Consider the following 21,100-nt stretch of genomic DNA (forward strand, 5'->3'; position numbering starts at 1 on the left):
AGAATTGTTTCTCAGTGGAAAATGTTGAATGTCAGTGATACCAAACTCAGGGTCACACAAATTCCTTCTTCTGCTGCAGAGGACAAGGTACTACTGTAGAGAAGAGACCCATAGAAAAAGAAGAACAAAGACCACTCACTATTTGACAAAGTATCAGTCTCTACCAGGCATTTATGATAGCAAGATTTAATCACATTATCAGGATGCCAGGGTGGACACATTAATAAAATGAGTCTATAAGCTGCCTAAAATTCCTGTACTTATAGACCAGGCTAAAATAAAGATAATACTTCCATTTACATTCACCTTTTTTTCATGCTTTTCTCTTTTCACAGTTTTCCAATCACTGCTAGATTTTATCACTTGATCTATAACACCTTTCACAAACTCAACCAGCATAACAAACATTTATATACCAATGCAGAAAACTGGAGAACTAGGCAATGCTGATCATTAAGATGGCCTCCCTTCTGTTTTCAGGAAAGATAGTTAAACCACTGGATAAGCAAACTACTTAAAAATCTTAACATCAGAATCAAACTCCCGGCCAAATATTCACCTTATTTTTCCCATCATCTTAATGCCTTTGGGTAGATTCTCCTGCACACCACACTACATTTGTTCCATAATCCAGCTGGCCAAGAAAAGATAAAGTATTTACTTCACATGCAAACTATGCTAAAGCAGTATATTCTAATAAACCTGAAACTCTGTATTATATCCTTCGTATGTTACAAATTTCTTATTGCTCCAACAGTAAACCAGTATTACAGAAGTATCAATCTAATTGCTAAGAAAAAGCAGACCCCTCTTATGTTTACGGTACAAAGAGTGAAGTTTTGAGATAACTATCTTCAAATTCCTTCTCAACCACTAGGCAAATTACCTAAACTTTCTGAATCTCAATTTCCCAATAAAATGTGCCTAAAGACAATATACTTTTGGAATTGCTATGAGAGCTAAAACCAACACTTTCGCATAAAGCACATACCTAGTGAATAGTAGCTGCTGATACCATTCTTATTATTAATTTTAAGATTAATACTAAAGTGGTTATACTATGGTTACCCTTAGATAAACGGTAAAATTTAGGGGAAAAATCTGCTGTTCTATAAGGCAAATATTGATCCTGCTCTTATTCTCACCCCAGTTTGAAAATAAAGGGATTCTACCATAAGGCTTGGTGTAGAAAATCAAAAAGTCTAAGCAGTTACATCACCTGTGTTAGAAATAAAAATGATCTAGTCATTTTGGTTCATAATCTACACTTTCTGAATCATCATCCACTTGTGATTCTTACTTCAAAATTAATATATCCCCTTTGGTGTATCAACAGGAAATAATCCATTTTAATAAAAGATTAAAATTGTTTAATTCTATAATATGACCCTGTTTTTGTAAAACTAACAACAATAAAAATATTTCATGTACATGTAAAAAAAAATTGTTTCATTCTATAGCATGTTATAAAAGGGGAAAAGTCACTTATAGAAAGAATCATAAGCACTGAATTCATATGGAGGGGAAAATAGGGGTTATCTGACTTTTGCACATTAAATGCAAACAATTCAACACGTATGCTGTAATTCAATGCATCACTGACAGTCACCACTAAACTGAAAGTTCAGTGACTAATCTAATTAAACATATTTGTTATTAGTTGACTTTGAGGAAAGAGGACAAATGGGTAACTACTGGAATCAGGCATTTAGTCACTAAACATCTAACCTCTGGGGCTTCTCTGGTGGCGCAGTGGTTAAGAATCTGCCTGCCAGTGGAGGGGACACGGGTTCGAGCCCTGGTCTGGGAAGGTCTCACATGCCATGGAGCAACTAAGCCCGTGCGCCACAACTACTGAGCCTGCATGCTAGAGCCCGCGAGCCACAACTACTGAGCCCATGTGCCACAACTACTGAAGCCTGCGTGCCTAGGGCCCGCGCTCTGCAACAAGAGAAGCCACAGCAATGAGAAGCCCGCGCACCGCATCAAAGAGTAGCCCCCACTCGCCACAACTAGAGAAAGCCCGCGCACAGCAACGAAGACCCAATGCAGCCAAAAATAAATTAATTTTTTAAAAAATCTAACCTCTGGAGTTCTCAAATGGATAAATAACCATTTAGTCAAATTTCTAACAATGTCTACATCATAATACTTTATCATATGATGAGACTGATAATTCTAATACACTGTTATTTCTTAATTCAAAAAAAAAAAAAACATTCTGTTCCATTTAATAGAGTCTTATTACCCAGGTGAGAACTGAAATCCAAGGAAAGGAGCCATTAACCCCATATTCTCTGACATGCAAAACTCTGGATTTAAAGAGACAAAAATCTAAAATACATAGGAATGCTGCACCCACAAATCCACAAATTAAATCGGGGGCATGTGGACACATTTTTCTAAAAAGACATAAAAGCCGGTCCTTTCATCAGTCAAGCAAAGTGAAATTCTAAATGATTATCAGTCTCTGGTAAATACCAGCCTGTGATTCTGTGCTAGCCTGACCTTCCTCTCTGTCTCCTGACACTGGCTCCAATGCCCCCCCTTATACTTTCCCACACATCCAAATCCATGCATTTACCACTTTGTGCTTTTAACTTCTGGTACAAACAATGGGAAGATGAAAACACAGTTGAAAAGAGAAAAATCAAAATCAAAACATTTCAAAATAAAAAGGGAAAATAATACCATTTTTACTGGACACTAGTGAATCAACCAGAATCCATGGAAAAATATCAAATACTTATAACACATGACAACTTTTTGTATACATACACATATACAGATATACATGTACTATATGGTATACATGTATATCTATATATGTACATGTATATCTATATATCTCTACCTATTTCAGACAAGTGTCTGGCTCTGGGGAAAACCCTATTCAAAACCAGTCTACTCAATTATATTCCTGCTTCTTGTATGGACTATTACATCATTATAACAATAAAGAAGTATTCCGTTTAATACACATTAGGTTGAAACCTTCCTCAGTAAACAGCATAATAATAATTTGGGGATAACAGTGATATAATAAAAGGAGAGGAAGAAAACAGTATTTTCTTTTAATAACAAACATAAGAATGGAATTTAAGTCATTAATTTTATTATCTGAAGCTAATCAAGCCCTAAAAATTGTTTTACGAAAACAGACACATCTTCATTTGGAATTAAAAATAAAAACTCTAGGAAGTGTCACTTTACATACAAAATGTGACAGGGTAAAGGAAAAAGAAAAGGCAACTTTCACATGCACCTAAAAAGCTGCCACGGGCATTCTGTCAAAACACATTATCGTGCCTCTGTTTACCATACCTGAACATACTGTTCTGCCGCGCTGCATGTTAATAAAAAATAAAAAACAAAAATAGGGAAACATTAGCAGAATAAAACATAAAACTCTTGCATGGAGAATTAAAAAATCAATTCACAAGCTTTTATATCCAGTATCTAACATGGATTAGTAAGTTAATATTTTCTTTTTAACTCAGTTAATAAACCATGCATCTCTTACTTATGAATGGATTACCCACGAGACAGGTTTAATTTGTTAAAATATTTTGTCCTTTTCGGATTTCAGAGCAAGTTGTAAGATCCTGTTCCAAGAGTCTCCTTCTTTTAAATCAATTGTTTAATTCACTTATTAGAGCAACACAGCATAAGAAAGTAGAGACATGCCTTTTAGGTTGTGTCTCTTTGCTGCTGTTTTAAAAATAAAGATTTTAGTCATTATGTAGCATCAGGCAAAAATAACCATTGTCAAAGTGAAGTGCTACCTCAAATCTAGAATAAAACTAACTACATTGTAACATCAGACATGTAATATACATTTTAACTGAAAAATATAGGAAGCTGTCTGAGTTGTTCATCGTTCTTAGTTCTGAAGGTATAGACTTCCATTTAAAACTTCTCAATACATATATTCAAAAGCATAATGACTACTGACGTGGCTTCACTAACATTCCGGTCCCACGTGGCAAAAGGGCTTACCCCAATCCAGCACTTACTTCTCTTCTGAGACACAGCCTGCAGGCACGCCGTCACAACATCGCAGTTCCTCTGTACTTTGTGCACAAGCCTATCTTTCTGCTTCAGCTGCCGAAGTAATTTCGCCGATTGAATGCCAATCCCGTACTTTAGCTCTCGAAGGATCATCTTCAGTTCATTTGTGTCTATCAGTAAAGAAAAAGGAAAATAGAACAATAAATACCCTGAGAGGAATACAAATTCCAATGTGATACCAATCATGAGATAAATCTCTGGAACATCCATTTAAACCAAGCAATCCTGGATTCTCACCCAAGATTACATGTAAACATTCAGCTAAAAGATTCTGATGAAATAAGTCACTCATGTATTAATATTTCTTGCCCTGTCCATGCAAAGACTGTTAAGATAATTTTATTCTTGAGGCTACTTGTAACATGTAAGCAAAGACTCTTATGATATCCAGCTCTGGTTTCAAATTTATGTTTCATTGCCTTAAAATTGGCATGTATTTTTTCTATCATTAAAGTGCTCAGATGGTAAGCTTACAAGAAAAGAATCTTTAGTCTGTTAAATCAATGATAAGTCTAACAGCTGATAACGAATGTTTTTTAAAAGCACCCACTTTTGTAAATGATCAGTTAAAAGTAATATTACCACATTTTCTAATATAGATAAATGTAGTGATAATGGTTTTGTTTTAAATATACAGTCTTCCCAAAAAAAAAAAAAAAAAATACAGTCTTCCCATAGCTTGACATTGAGTACAACATTTCATCTTCACATATGGTAGAAAATATGTCCTTCAAACAGATAAATAAAAGACAGTTCGCATCTATAAAACTAATATTCTCAACAGCAGTTTTTCTACAAATGAAAAAAGACTTGGGAATCAGAAGTGACCACAACATTTATACGAATAATCATTACAATTTGGGAGTCTCGTTTGTCATACTGCATATTAGTATGACTAATGTCGTACTTCATTAGTCACCATACTGTGACCTGCCAGGCAGGCAAAGCCTTCCACTCGGCGTGGCACAGGCTAGGCCCTCATTAGAGGTCCTGTGTGGGGTTTGGATCTACTCATTTTGAAAGGGATTTGGAGAAACTAGAGAGGATCGGAAGAGAACAAAAGAAGTGTGCAAAAGTAAGAAAAACATTGCAGAGATCACAGGAAGTGAACTGTCGGGGTCTGTGTCAGAGAAGTGGGTGAGGGTTGCTTTAACAGCTGTCATACTTGATTGACCTCATTATGGAAAATGCATTTGACCTTGAGTTAAAAAGAATTGCCTTTGGATCAATCCACTTATCTGTGTGATCTCAGGCAAGGCAGTGCTCCAAGTCTCAAATTCTACAAGATTATTCTGAAAAACAAATGTGAATAGCCTTTATAAACATTAATATAAAGAGCACTAAAGTAAGAATAAGGAATTACTGTGAAGAAGAAAACAACAGCCAGCTATTTCTCTCACCTTGAGTTCAAATGTGGTGAGATATAATGAGAAGTAAGAACACACTTAGGTTAATTGAAAACATTCGGGTTCTGAGGATGATTAAATGTGGAATCGAGCAACAAGAAGACACCAGCGACTCTTCAATCCCAGATTCTTTCAAATAGAGCAAATTCGAATGTTTAAAGTTTTTCCCTCGATTAACAGAAACAAAAGGGACAGGGATATCATCATCTTATATTCAAATTACACTTTCCTTCCACAAAAGAGTCATTTTCGGTGACTCTTCAGATACCTAGAGCTCTATGATTTTCTGAATGATATGTACTGTCCAATGTAGGAAAAATCTTCAGAGTTGAACTTGAAAATGTCTTTTACAGCAACATCTGCTGGTATATAAATATCTGGAAGACAGAAATAAGGTCTCCTTTATCTTTATTATGTCCCACAGCATCAGCCATAGCTCCTAACACAGTGTTCAATAAATGAGGAAAAATGAGGAGATCAACTGACAAACTGAACAATTTCCTCTTTAAGGAACTCCAGTGTATATAATAAAAATAATATCTAACATTTATTGAGCACTTCACACCCATTAACTTACATAACTCTCATTACAGCCCTATGAAGTAGTAGCATTTTCTATTACTGAAGTATAGTTGATTTACAATATTGTATTGTAATTGTAATACAATATTGTATTGTATTGTAATACAATATTGTATTAGTTTCAGGTATACAGTAAGGTGGTTCAGTTATATAGATTTTTAGATTCTTTTCCATTATAGGTTATTACAAGATACTGAATGTAGTTCCCTGTGCTATAGAATAAATCCTTGCTGTTTATCTATTTTATATATATAGTAGTGCGTATCTGTTAATCCCATACTCTTAATTTATCCCTCCCCACCCCCTTTCCCCTTTGGTAACCATCAGTTTGTTTTCTGTGTCTGAGTCTGTTGCTGTTTTGTAAATAAATTTATTTGTATTATTTTTTAGATTCCACATATAAGTGATATCATTTTTTTTTTCTCTGCCTATGAAGTAGTAGTATTATTATCCCTATTTGTAGGTGAGGAAAATGAGACTCAGAGAGGTTAAAGAGCTTGCCCAAGGTCACACAACTTAGTAAGGAACAGTGGCAGGATATTAACTCAAGCTTTCTAACTCCAAAGTTCACGCCCTTAATGACAACAGTGAAAAGAGTGCCTAGATTTCCTGAGAAACCATTTTGGTGCCTCACTTAAATAAATGACCCACACATGCTAAATATCTAAATAGGTGCTACAACAAAATCCCTAACAGAGGGAAGAGCGAATTAATACACAGGTTATCTACATTATAAGAGAGTCTTAACTACATATTATGTTAGGAGGGATATTTTTTTGACCCTGAAAAAAATCAAATAACCTAATAAGCTGTAAAATTATTTAAGTAGACAGCTGTTTCCATTACCTGATTCTTTATTCTTAGTACTCTAATGATGTTTATCGATGAAGGAAAAGGGGTATACGTGTGTGTTTGTGTGTGTAGGACTATCATAATATGGCATCATGTACATCCTAATAGGGTCGACTACAAGGAAAGAAGAGATTAGCAGATAGCTAAACATGCAGAAAGCCTGAGACTTGGGCAAAACTGACTCTTACAGGTCTTATGAATGATTAGTAGAGTGGTCACTTATTTGAAATCTGTATTTCCAAAGCTGTACTGTGACGTCTTCCTTAAACGTTAGCTTGCCAAATTTCCTCTTCCGAAAGGAAATCACTAATCCACAAAATTCTCTCTGTAATGAAAAGTAAGTAACCTCGTAAAAAACAGAAAGCCAAATCATAAGTCTTCAAAATTGATTCTGTTGGATTCTGAAGCAACTATTGCCCTGCAGAACTCTTGACATAAGCACTCTGAGAACAGCCAAATAATTGTATAAAATTAAACAGCACAACTCCAGCTAAAGTCCCAGGCGGGGGGGGAGGAAGGTGGAAGCCATTTGTAACAATCAGCTGGGAAAAAAATCCTCACCAGGAAGCCAAAAGAGGAAGCTGAAAGCTGTTTACACAGATTTCAGAAAGCAGGCAAATTTATTCCTTTTCTAGTTAGGTTCCGCCCCCCGACCCCACCCCATCCCCGCACCAGCTGCACTGACTTTACAAATAGGAGACAGGAGACCCATCCATAGTATTCTTGTTCCTCCCTTTCCTGGTAATTTAGCACAAGGACATTAACTCAAGAAATGTTATGGTGGCTTAGCATGTTTTTCCACACCTCACCTCATTTTGTAAATTGAGGTCTTGATATAGCTACACAAAAAGACAACTGTAATAACTGTGTCAGTGCCTGAAAGGAAATGTATTATGAACAGTTGAGGAAAAAAAAAAATCTCAATTAGGACACGAGCATCAGAGTCTGATAACAAAAGAAACCAAATTAGCCTCTCCCCCCAAAGCCAAGGCCATTTTGGGATCGACCTCTCCAACTGAAGGTACCGGCAGTTAAATGCTGTGATAATGACAACGCCCTAGGGCCCTCCACTAATCCTCCACCCAAGGGGAAAAAAAATCCACCTAGTGAGCTTCTTGAAACCAGACGTTCTGAGAAATGGATTTCACACGTTCTGCTTAGAAACTGCATTATTGAATTATTCTGCCTCACTAGTTAAACACTCTCCCAGTGGTGTGGCCAAGGAAGGCGGATTTAAAATAAAATTTTTAAAAAGTGGATTTTTTTTTTTTTTTAAACCAGCCCCAAGAGTCGCCTCTATTCTCCCAGAGCCTTCTAGGTAACTTCAGATAGACAAATCGGAAACTCCAAACCTGTCTTAACAGCTGTTCTGGTGAAATTAGAACCTGGACTGCCTCTCCCCCTGGGCCTCCACAAACACAAGGAGGATGGGGGACGGGGGGAGGGGGGAGACCCGTTGGTACCATTCCGATAACCGATGCTTCACTCGACAACTCGAGAAGGGACGGGGGGACAATAAGAACTTAGTCATGAATCCGTGACACTGTGGCCAGCCGCGCCAGATCAAAGGAGACGTCCCAAACTTAACCTCTGGGCGCACGGCCCATCAGCACAGGTGCGCACTGGTGAGCCGGAGAGCGCGGACTGTCCCAGCGGGGGCGCGGCTCCGGGAAGCTCCCGGGAACCCCCTCCCCCGGCCCTCACCTTTCTGCCACAGGTACTGCATCTGGTGCCGCTGGCTCGGCCGCTCCTGCAGCTCCTGCAGCACACGGGAGTCGCTGGCGCCGCCGCGGCCGCCCAGGAACACGTCGGAGCCCGAGGCCTCCGTGGAGCTGTCGAGGCTGTCTCGGCGCCGCTGGCGGCCCCCGGGCCCGCGGCCCCCGCCGGCCGCCTCCTCCTCCTCCGTGTAGCTGTACAGCTCGGTGAGCAACCCGTTCACCAGGGACGCCGTGCAGCTGCCCCGAGGCTCGCCGGGCTCCGGGTCCTCCTCGCCTTCCCAGGAGTCCCGGGAGCCCCGCGCTCGCTCCGCCGGGGGCGCCCCTCGCAGGTTTACAACCAGGGGCGCTCTGGGCCCCGCGTTCTCCGGCCTCACCTCAGGCTGCGGGAGCCCCGTCCAGCCCTCGCCGGCGGGCAGGACCTCCATGGCTCTCGCCGCTCCTCCCGCCGTTGCTCCCGCGGCGCCACGCCGCGCCGGCCAGTTCCGGGAGGAGGCGCGGCCTCGGCCCCGCTGGGGGTGTCCTGGGCCGGGCGCAGCGCCAGCGGCCTCCGGATCCCCCAAGCGCCCGACCTCCCCCCGGGTCTGTACGCGCGCCGCCTCCCCACGGCCCCGGGTGGGGAGGATAGGGCGGCGGCCACGCCTCTCGATACCTGGAGACACCTGCAGCAGGTGAGGCCAGCCTACGCCCGGGAGCGATCTCTGAAGAGCGTCCAGGAGCAGGATGTGGCCAGAACGAATCAGGATGAAGCCTTTAGCCCGGAGGGGGAAGGGCGCTCTGGTTGCTGCCACCTTCACTTTTATGAACGTGATTAACTCAAAAAGAGGGCAGCTCTAGCATCCTATTCAGCCACCAACTCGAAATAGTGCCCGGTAGAGTTCTAAGCGCCCATCAATAGGCCGAGGCCGGGAGCTCCCTCCTTCACCTACTCCGGGCACAATGCCCAGCCCTTCTCAGCTTCCCACCTGATCTGGGCGCCTTTAAAGGCTTTCTTAGTTTAGTTTCTGACAATAACTTTTCTGAAGACCTGGCATATACTTGAGATTTAATAACGCTGTGAACTTTCTTCCTTCGGTGAAAGATAAAGTACTGGATTAAAATCAACTAATGCCCTGGCACAAGACCTAACAGAGAATGAGGATTTAATACGTGTCATGAGAAGGCAAAACTAATGAATTGATGCAGCTGATTCTATCAGTAAAATCAAAAGTTTACCTGATATCCTAAGAGATGTATCTTTACCCTACACCTCAATGGAAGAACTGGGTGCCCCTCCACTGTAGATATTTTTGTGAATTTAGTAATAATTGTCAATGTTTTTGAGCACTTTTTGTGTGCCAGGCACTGTTCTGAGTTCTTTGCATGAATTATCCCATTTAATTCTCACTTTAACCCTATAAAGCGGTAAGCACTATTTTTTTATTGAGGCATAACTGACCTATAACATTATATTAGTCTCAGGAGTACAACATTATGATTCGATATTTGTATATGTTGCAAAATGATCACCACAATATGTCTAGCTCACATATGTCACCATATAGTTACAAAGGTAAGTACTATTTTTTCCTCACTTTTCAGATGAGGGGGCTGAAGCACAGAGAGGCTGAATAACTGCCAATTCACAAAGAATAAAGTGAACTTTCCTTAAAGCTTAAAGTGTCTGGCTTTCAGTATGTATGTGTATATATTTGTCTATCTCCTAATGCTATTAAATACTTGCCATATTTTTTAAAGGAACAGCAAAGCACCTAGTGAACAATGGTGGTATTTTATGTTTGTTCAACACACTTTTTACTTTTCAAGGCCATTCATAATAGAGCCTGTAGAAACCTGGTGTCCCTTGGCATCACCACCAAAATACATGTAAACATAGAGTGAGAGCAATAGGACCCTTTTAGAAACTGGAGTTAATATAAGGGAAGCAGAAGTTTTATAACTTTTCCTTTATGTATCCAGAATTTAAAATTATGCTAGAAATAGTATTTTATGGTTTTGTAACTGTGTTAACTACTACTCTACCCATTGAACTTTAAAATGTATGCAGTAGAAGGAATGGAATTATTTGTTATTTTGTTGTTGTTTTGTTTTTTGAGGTTTGGTTTTTTTTTTTTCTGTTGTCTCCAGCATTGAATACAGTCCTGAAATCCTTCCTTCAGATGTCAAACTTTGCAACAAGCAGGACTTAAACAAAGGGAAATGCTGAAATTGGATCTCTTTTCTTAGTTGACTTCCCAGCCCTTTCTCTCTATCTCCAGTAAGAGATGTGATAACTACTAGCCTTCAGCACAATTCACATCTGGGGTATCACTATCAGGACCTATAAAGAAACTCAAAGTGAGCTGAAGTGGATGGTGAAAGAGGCCAGGAAAAACAGTAGGTCATTGACAGTCAACATTTCTAAATTAATCAAACTCCAAAATCATCTCCTGTTACCCATCATTACCAAATCACCTGAGGACAGAAAATTGGCAAAATAAAAACTAACAAGGAAAGCAGATTCAAGCTCCTTTGCCCTTGTTGGAATGATCTTGGCCCAGATATTCACGTGACTCTTCTCTCACCAGGTGAGGTCTCTGTTTAAATGTCATCTTCAGGGCTTCCCTGGTGGCACGGTGGTTAAGAATCTGCCTGCCAGTGCAGGGGACACGGGTTCAAGCCCTGATCCGGGAAGATCCCACATGCCGCGGAGCAACTAAGCCCGTGCGCCACAACTACTGAGCCCATGCTCTACAACAAGAGAAGCCACTGCAATGAGAAGCCCACGCACCGCAATGAAGAGTAGCCCCCCTCGCTGCAACTAGAGAAAGCCCGCGTGCAGCAACAAAGACCCAACTCAGCCAATAAATAAGTAAATTTTTAAAAAATAAAATAAAATGTCATCTTCTCAGTGGATCCTTCCTAACCGCCCTGTTTAAAATTGCAGCTCCCTAACCCCCAGTATTCCCTTCTTCCCCCTCCTTGTTCTCTTTTCTTCCATAACACTCACCACCTTCCAACATATTATACCATCTATGGATTTATTTTATTCTCTGTCTTCTGCCACTAAAAATAAGCTCCTGAAGGCAGGAATTTTTGTCTCCTTTGTTCACTGATGTATGCCCACCACCTAGAACAGATGCTAGCACATTATATGTACTCAATAAATATTTGTTGAATTAATTAACTGAATGAATAATATGAAAACTAGAGAAAAGATCAACCAATTACCTACTTTCCTAAGAAAAGTGAGTTCCATTAAACAGAGTCCTAGAAGAGGTGTTGGCAAAGAGCAGCCCATTTTTGTACCCTACATTACTGCTGTCCAGTGATGGGATGGTCCCCAATGAGTTCCCTAAAGGTCTGAAGCCAAGTAATTGGATATGAGAGAGACCCATTGGCCTGACAGAATATGATTTCAAACTGATCACGACTAATTAATAGCTTAAATTAAATTTACTATGGTTAACTATGCTACTAATAATAATCAGCATTTTAATTTGTTTGGAACTTTAGTTTTACTATTTAAATAATTATATTAATTATTTGTATCAGATATAAGGTCCAAAATTGCATTATATTTACAAGTAGCTAAGAAGCATCTATCTCTAAGTTGAGTACAATTTACTATAATCTATAGAATATAATTTATATAAATCTGTGTACAAGATACAGACCATGAATATTTTAATTATTTCCAAACCTGTATCAGGGTCTTGCCAATAACCTTCTGTCACCTGTCATTTAAAACTACCTTAACCTATATAAGATGGATTTTGTATATTGTTTTCTTGCTCAACATTTTATTATGAGTATTTTCCCTACTATCCCATTTAATAAATGATATTCTATTTAAAAAAATAAAAAATAAAACTACCTTAAGACTCTCAGCATTATTAATAACTTGATAATTTTTTTCAGCGTGTGCAAACACACATAAAGACGAAATTGCTATGATGAAAGTTATGATTATTCTTGGAATGGCTGATTTGTAAAATTTAGCAGTTAACCTTTTACTCTAATCCTTCAGGGATTACTCATTCTTGAGTCACAGGAGAAATGCACAAGGTCGTTGCTGGGTTTCAGCTTCTCATAGAAGCTCACTCTTTCTCAAAATTAATTGCTGATTACAATTTATTTATATCCTTGGAATGCAATACAATCTCTATTTTCAATTTAATAACTATACATGAAGAATCATATTTTTCAATCCCAAAAGTTGGGATAAGAGGTAAAAAGGGGATTTTCATACTTTAAAAAGCCACCAAACCTTAGACCTTGGGAAATACATAGTAATCCATAGTAGACAGTCAATAAATAAGAGCTATTAATGTTGAATGACATTTAAGTCATAAAATTTGAGTGCTTAGAGGAACTTTGGAGATCTCATTTGACTACTGCTTAATAATTATTATACTATATTTCAAAGTGACAGACTATAACCTTTCCTTTGCAAGAGTAGAAAAAGTAGTTGTGATTGCTCAATGCATATCAGCTGGGAACTGAACTTCTGATCTCTCACCCATATTCAAGTGACATTCTTTGAGAGTAAGTGAGGTGTCTTAGGTAGCCACTGACAAGGGCGGACTAACATCAATGGCCTCAGCTGCTTTGCCTAATTCATTGTTTAGTGCCTCTTCCATGTGAATGCTTTCTGGTGGACATAAACACATCATACAAAGATCTTCACACTTTGTGCCTATTCCTACATGTCTATCCCTATGCCTCCACACCAGAACTCCCCATCTCCAATCTCCCAGTCATTTTCCTTCCAGGGTCATGACCACCCAGCAGAGGCCATTCACCACTGCCAGTGAGTCCATATATATTCTAATCTCAGGTCACTTCTTTCTACACAAACTGGATGGTCAGGTGCATCACTCAAAGCTCTGCCCATTAAGATGGTTTTCTCTCACCACTGTCATTCAAGGCCAAGCCGAGTGAGGCTATAATGCAACCATCAACCACTTCCACTTTGCCCCCATATACCAAGCTGTTCTATCCTTAAACAAAGCTCAGACTTTCTCCTCCTCTTTCAGCTGGTCTATAGTCCCCCAGGTGTGAGCTGAGATAGGAGTACGGGGCAACCATGATGAGTGAGTCTGGGCTATCTCTTCATGCACTTGCTTGTGCCCTCTGATCTTGTTCATGCTTGGTTCCAGATGTACCATTTCATCTTCTGTAGAACTACTGCTGATCCTGACCAACTTTATGACTTGGGAATCCTAGAGGACCCAACTGGTGATGGATAATTCAGGTAGCATCATCATTTAGTGCCTCATGGTCAAGAGTCCCATCTCTCTCAGGGCTCAGTACATTAGGAGCTGTTTTTCAAAAGATGTGTGATTCCTGCTATAGGTATCATGACCTTGCTCCAAAACCACAGGGGTCTGCATTGTGATTTTTTCCTATTGGAGTGTGTTTCACATTGCATCTGTTCCCACCACTGACACCTGGAATGCCATAGGGTCTGCTTGCAGGTATGACCCAAGCAGAAGGGCTACCTGCATCACAGGTTGGACCTGCCACCAGGATGGACTTCAAGATGTGACCTCTGCACTTGTACAGAGCTGCACTTTCAGAATGTCCCCACACTTGGCTTAATGTTTTGTTGTCATCTTGAAATTATTAACAATATTTTCTTTGAACTTGTGTTTTGTAAGTGAAGTCCAGTGGGACAATGGAAGGTGTGCAGGAGCAGTAGAGATAAGCCAGGACTGGGGGGTAGAGCAGGCAGCAGCCAGGCACTAAGAAATTGTCACATGTGCATACCTCCAGGCGGTCCAGGGAGCCTCAGGGCCCCCAGGCGGGCAGGCAGAGACCAGAGCCCAGGTTGGTGGCAGCAACTGTAGAGAGAACTGTGGAAAAGCAGCAGTGGTGGCCAACAGCAGTAAGAAAGAAAGGTTTTCTACTTAAAACTGGTGCTGGGACCTGCTGTGGGGATCCAGCTTGCCCATCTGTTTCCTGAATGCCATCTTTGTGATGTTTGCACAAATCTTTGAGATCGGTGCAAACATCACAAATCTGTGCAAAAAATGCCAGTTTTCAGGCATTACATTTTGTCAGTAAATTATTATAAAATACAAGCACACATATGATATTGAAATAAAGCATATCAGAAAATTATTAGAATTCTTCACTGAGTTTAGTCTCTGGTTTTGAAAACTTCTGCAATGTGGCAAATCAAATTTCCACAGTCTTAGAAAGAAATTAAAGATCAATGCATTTTTTTTTAAACATCTTTATTGAAGTATAATTGCTTTACAATGGTGTGTTAGCTTCTGCTTTATAACAAAGTGAATCAGTTATACATATACATATGTTCCCATATCTCTTCCCTCTTGCATCTCCCTCCCTCCCACCCTCCCTATCCCACCCCTCTAGGTGGTCACAAAGCACCGAGCTGATCTCCCTGTGCTATGCGGCTGCTTCCCACTAGCTATCTATTTTACATTTGGTAGTGTATATATGTCCATGACACTCTCTCACCCTGTCACATCTCACCCCTCCCCCTCCCCATATCCTCAAGTCCATTCTCTAGTAGGTCTGTGTCTTTATTCCCATCTTGCCACTAGGTTCTTCATGACCTTTTTTTCCCTTAGATTCCGTATATATGTGTTAGCATACTGTATTTCTTTTTCTCTTTCTGACTTACTTCACTCTGTATGACAGACTCTAACTCCATCCACCTCACTACAAATACCTCCATTTCATTTCTTTTTATGGCTGAGTAATATTCCATTGTATATATGTGCCACATCTTCTTTATCCATTCATCCGATGATGGACACCTAGGTTGCTTCCATGTCCTGGCTATTGTAAACAGAGCTGCAATGAATATTTTGGTACATGACTCTTTCTGAATTATGGTTTTCTCAGGGTATATGCCCAGTAGTGGGATTGCTGGGTCATATGGTAGTTCTATTTTTAGTTTTTTAAGGAACCTCCATACTGTTCTCCATAGTGGCTGTATCAATTTACATTCCCACCAACAGTGCAAGAGTGTTCCCTTTTCTCCACACCCTCTCCAGCATTTATTGTTTCTAGATTTTTTGATGATGGCCATTCTGACCGGTGTGAGATGATACCTCATTGTAGTTTTGATTTGCATTTCTCTAATGATTAATGATGTTGAGCATTCTTTCATGTGTCTGTTGGCCATCTGTATATCTTCTTTGGAGAAATGTCTATTTAGGTCTTCTGCCCATTTTTGGATTGGGTTGTTCGTTTTTTTGTTATTGAGCTGCATGAGCTGCTTGTAAATCTTGGAGATTAATCCTTTGTCAGTTGCTTCATTTGCAAATATTTTCTCCCATTCTGAGGGTTGTCTTTTGGTCTTGTTTATGGTTTCCTTTGCTGTGCAAAAGCTTTTAAGTTTCATTAGGTCCCATTTGTTTATTTGTGTTTTTATTTCCATTTCTCTAGGAGCTGGGTCAAAAAGGATCTTGCTGTGATTTATGTCGTAGAGTGTTCTGCCTATGTTTTCCTCTAAGAGTTTGATAGTGTCTGGCCTTACACTTAGGTCTTTAATCCATTTTGAGTTTATTTTTGTGTATGGTGTCAGGGAGTGTTCTAATTTCATATTTTTACATGTACCTGTCCAATTTTCCCAGCACCACTTATTGAAGAGGCTATCTTTTCTCCACTGTATATGCTTGCCTCCTTTATCAAAGATAAGGTGACCATATGTGCGTGGGCTTATCTCTGGGCTTTCTATCCTGTTCCATTGATCTATATTTCTGTTTTTGTGCCAGTACCAAACTGTCTTGATTACTGTAGCTTTGTAATATAGTCTGAAGTCAGGGAGCCTGATTCCTCCAGCTCCATTTTTCGTTCTCAAGATTGCTTTGGCTATTTGGGGTCTTTTGTGTTTCCATACAAATTGTGAAATTTTTTGTTCTAGTTCTGTGAAAAATGCCAGTGGTAGTTTGATAGGGATTGCATTGAATCTGTAGATTGCTTTGGGTAGCAGAGTCATTTTCACAATGTTGATTCTTCCAATCCAAGAACATGGTATATCTCTCCATCTATTTGTATCATCTTTAATTTCTTTCATCAGTGTCCTATAATTTTCTGCATACAGGTCTTTTGTCTCCTTAGGTAGGTTTATTCCTCGGTATTTTATTCTTTTTGTTGCAATGGTAAACGGGAGTGTTTTCTTAATTTCACTTTCAGATTTTTCATCATTAGTATACAGGAATGCAAGAGATTTCTGTGCATTAATTTTGTATCCTGCTACTTTACCAAATTCATTGATTAGCTCTAGTAGTTTTCTGGTAGCATCTTTTGGATTCTCTATGTATAGTATCATGTCATCTGCAAACAGTGACAGCTTTACTTCTTCTTTTCCGATTTGGATTCCTTTTATTTCTTTTTCTTCTCTGATTGCTGTGGCTAACACTTCCAAAACTATGTTGAATAATAGTGGTGAGAGTGGGCAACCTTGTCTTGTTCCTGATCTTAGTGGAAATGGTTTCAGTTTTTCACCATTGAGGACAATGTTGGCTGTGGGTTTGTCATATACGGCCTTTATTATGTTGAGGAAAGTTCCCTCTATGCCTACTTTCTGCAGGACTTTTATCATAAATGGGTGTTGAATTTTGTCGAAAGCTTTCTCTGCATCTATTGAGATGAACATATGGTTTTTCTCCTTCAATTTGTTAATATGATGTATCACGTTGATTGATTTGCGTATATTGAAGAATCCTTGCATTCCTGGAATAAACCCCACTTGATCATGGTGTATGATCCTTTTAATGTGCTGTTGGATTCTGTTTGCTAGTATTTTGTTGAGGATTTTTGCATCTATGTTCATCAGTGATATTGGCCTGTAGTTTTCTTTCTTTGTGACATCTTTGTCTGGTTTTGGTATCAGGGTGATGGTGGCCTCATAGAATGAGTTGGGGAGTGTTCCTCCCTCTGCAATATTTTGGAAGAGTTTGAGAAGGATAGGTGTTAGCTCTTCTCTAAATGTTTGATAGAATTCGCCTGTGAAGCCATCTGGTCCTGGGCTTTTGTGTGTTGGAAGATTTTTAATCACAGTTTCAATTTCAGTGCTTGTGATTGGTCTGTTCATATTTTCTATTTCTTCCTGGTTCAGTCTCGGCAGGTTGTGCATTTCTAAGAATCTGTCCATTTCTTCCAGGTTGTCCATTTTATTGGCATAGAGTTGCTTGTAGTAATCTCTCATGATCCTTTGTATTTCTGCAGTGTCAGTGGTTACTTCTCCTTTTTCATTTCTAATTCTATTGATTTGAGTCTTCTCCCTTTTTCTCTTGATGAGTCTGGCTAATGGTTTATCAATTTTGTTTATCTTCTCAAAGAACCAGCTTTTAGTTTCATTGATTTTTGCTATTGTTTCCTTCATTTCTTTTTCATTTATTTCTGATCTGATCTTTACGATTTCTTTCCTTCTGCTAGCTTTGGGGTTTTTTTGTTCTTCTTTCTCTAATTGCTTTAGGTGCAAGGTTAGGTTGTTTATTCGAGATGTTTCCTGTTTCTTGATGTAGGCTTGTATTGCTATAAACTTCCCTCTTAGAACTGCTTTTGCTGCATCCCATAGGTTTTGGGTCGTCGTGTCTCCATTGTCATTTGTTTCTAGGTATTTTTTTGATTTCCCCTTTGATTTCTTCAGTGATCACTTCGTTTTTAAGTAGTGTATTGTGTAGCCTACATGTGTTTGTATTTTTTACAGATCTTTTCCTGTAATTGATATCTAGTCTCGTAGCGTTGTGGTCGGAAAAGATACTTGATACGATTTCAATTTTTTAAAATTTACCAAGGCTTGATTTGTGACCCAAGATATGATCTATCCTGGAGAATGTTCCATGAGCACTTGAGAAGAATGTGTATTCTGTTGTTTTTGGGTGGAATGTCCTATAAATATCAATTAAGTCCATCTTGTTTAATGTATCATTTAAAGCTTGTGTTTCCTTATTTATTTTCATTTTGGATGATCTGTCCATTGGTGAAAGTGGGGTGTTAAAGTCCCCTACTATGATTGTGTTACTGTCGATTTCCCCTTTTATGGCTGTTAGTATTTGCCTTATGTATTGAGGTGCTCCTATGTTGGGTGCATAAATATTTACAATTGTTATACCTTCCTCTTGGATCGATCCCTTGATCATTCCATAGTGTCCTTCTTTGTCTCTTGTAATAGTCTTTATTTTAAAGTCTATTTTGTCTGATATGAGAATTGCTACTCCAGCTTTCTTTTGATTTCCATTTGCATGGAATATCTTTTTCCATCCCCTCACTTTCAGTCTGTATGTGTCTCTAGGTCTGAAGTGGGTCTCTTGTAGACAGCATATATATGGGTCTTGTTTTTGTATCCATTCAGCCAGTCTGTGTCTTTTGGTGGGAGCATTTAATCCATTTACATTTAAGGTAATTATCGATATGTATGTTCCTATTCCCATTTTCTTAAATGTTTTGGGTTTGTTATTGTAGGTGTTTTCCTTCTCTTGTGTTTCTTGCCTAGAGAAGTTCCTTTAGCATTTGTTGTAAAGCTGGTTTGGTGGTGCTGAACTCTCTCAGCTTTTGCTTGTCTGTAAAGGTTTTAATTTCTCCATCAAATCTGAATGAGATCCTTGCTGGGTAGAGTAATCTTGGTTGTAGGTTTTTCTCCTTCATCACTTTAAGTATATCCTGCCACTCCCTTCTGGCTTGCAGAGTTTCTGCTGAAAGATCAGCTGTTAACCTTATGGGGATGCCCTTGTGTGTTATTTGTTGTTTTTCCCTTGCTGCTTTTAATATGTTTTCTTTATATTTAATTTTTGATAGTTTGATTAATATGTGTCTTGGCGTGTTTCTCCTTGGATTTATCCTGTATGGGACTCTCTGTGCTTCCAGGACTTGATTAACTATTTCCTTTCCCATATTAGGGAAGTTTTCAACTATAATCTCTTCAAATATTTTCTCAGTCCCTTTCTTTTTCTCTTCTTCTTCTGGGACCCCTATAATTCGAATGTTGGTGCGTTTAATGTTGTCCCAGAGGTCTCTGAGACTGTCCTCAGTTCTTTTCATTCTTTTTTCTTTATTCTGCTCTGCAGTAGTTATTTCCACCATTTTATCTTCCAGGTCACTTATCCGTTCTTCTGCCTCAGTTATTCTGCTATTGATCCCGTCTAGAGTATTTTTAATTTCATTTATTGTGCTTTTCATCGTTGCTTGGTTCCTCTTTAGTTCTTCTACGTCCTTGTTAAATGTTTTTTGCATTTTGTCTATTCTATTTCCAAGATTTTGGATCATCCTTACTATCATTATTCTGAATTCTTTTTCAGGTAGACTACCTATTTCCTCTTCATTTGTTAGGTCTGGTGTGTTTTGACCCTGCTCCTTCATCTGCTGTGTGTTTTTCTGTCTTCTCATTTTGCTTAACTTACTGTGTTTGGGGTCTCCTTTTCACAGGCTGCAGGTTCGTAGTTCCCGTTGTTTTTGGTATCTGTCCCCAGTGGCTAAGGTTGGTTCAGTGGGTTGTGTAGGTTTCCTGGTGGAGGGAACTAGTGCCTGTGTTCTGGTGGATGAGGCTGGATCTTGTCTTTCTGGTGGGCTCGTCCACGTCTGGTGGTGTGTTTTGGGGTGTCTGTGGCCTTATTATGATTTTAGGCAGCCTCTCTGTTAATGGATGGGGCTGTGTTCCTGTCTTGCTAGTTGTTTGGCATAGGGTGTCCAGCACTGTAGCTTGCTGGTCGTTGAGTGAAGCTGGGTCTTAATGTTGAGATGGAGATCTCTGAGAGATTTTCGCCGTTTGGTATTACGTGGAGCTGGGAGGTCTCTTGTGGACCAGTGTCCTGAAGTTGGCTCTCCCATCTCAGAGGCACAGCCCTGATGCCTGGCTGGAGCACCAAGAGCCTTTCATCCACACGGCAAAAAAGGAAAAGGGGAGAAGTTAATATATCCTGCTCCCAAAGTCCACCTGCTAAATTTGGGATGATTCGTTGTCTATTCAGGTATTCAACAGATGCAGGCACATCAAGTTGTTTGTGGAGCTTTAATCCGCTGCTTCTGAGGCTGCTGGGAGAGATTTCCCTTTCTCTTCTTTGTTCGTACAGCTCCTGGGGTTCAGCTTTGGATTTGGACCCGCCTCTGCATGTAGGTCGCCTGAGGGCATCTGTTCCCCGCCCAGACAGAACGGGGTTAAAGGAGCAGCTGATTCGGGGGCTCTGGCTCAGTCAGGCCGGGGGGAGGGAGCGGTACGGAGGAGGCGGGGCGAGCCTGCGGCGGCAGAAGCCGGCGTGACGTTGCAGCAGCCTGAGGCACGCCGTGCACTCTCCCGGGGAAGTTGTCCCCGGATTACGGGAGCCTGGCCGTGGCGGGCTGCACAGGCTCCCGGGAGGGGCGGTGTGGAGAATGACCTGTGCTCGCCCACAGGCTTTTTGGTGGCGGCAGCATCAGCCTTAGCGTCTCATGCCCGTCTCTGGGGTCCGCGCTGATAACCGTGGCTCGCGCCCACCTCTGGAGTTCATTTAAGCGGCGCTCTGAATCCCCTCTCCT

The 21,100-nt window shown here is 40.1% G+C and overlaps 1 protein-coding gene across 1 annotated transcript in view; it reads right to left on the bottom strand.

The window, feature by feature from the left end:
* TBC1D30 (TBC1 domain family member 30) overlaps positions 1-9,080 on the bottom strand; it is an 80,434-nt gene extending 71,354 nt beyond the window's left edge. The window contains exons 1-2 of the mRNA XM_061205123.1: positions 8,616-9,080; positions 4,017-4,181 (exon numbers count right to left, since the gene is read on the bottom strand). Of these exons, the coding sequence (XP_061061106.1) occupies positions 4,017-4,181; positions 8,616-9,054 (604 nt within the window). The 5' untranslated portion in view covers positions 9,055-9,080. The remainder of the gene's footprint in view (positions 1-4,016; positions 4,182-8,615) is intronic.
* Positions 9,081-21,100: the final 12,020 nt, after the last annotated feature.

The sequence above is a fragment of the Eubalaena glacialis genome, chromosome 11 (genome assembly GCF_028564815.1).
Source record: "Eubalaena glacialis isolate mEubGla1 chromosome 11, mEubGla1.1.hap2.+ XY, whole genome shotgun sequence".
Classification (NCBI taxonomy): Eukaryota; Metazoa; Chordata; class Mammalia; order Artiodactyla; family Balaenidae; genus Eubalaena; species Eubalaena glacialis.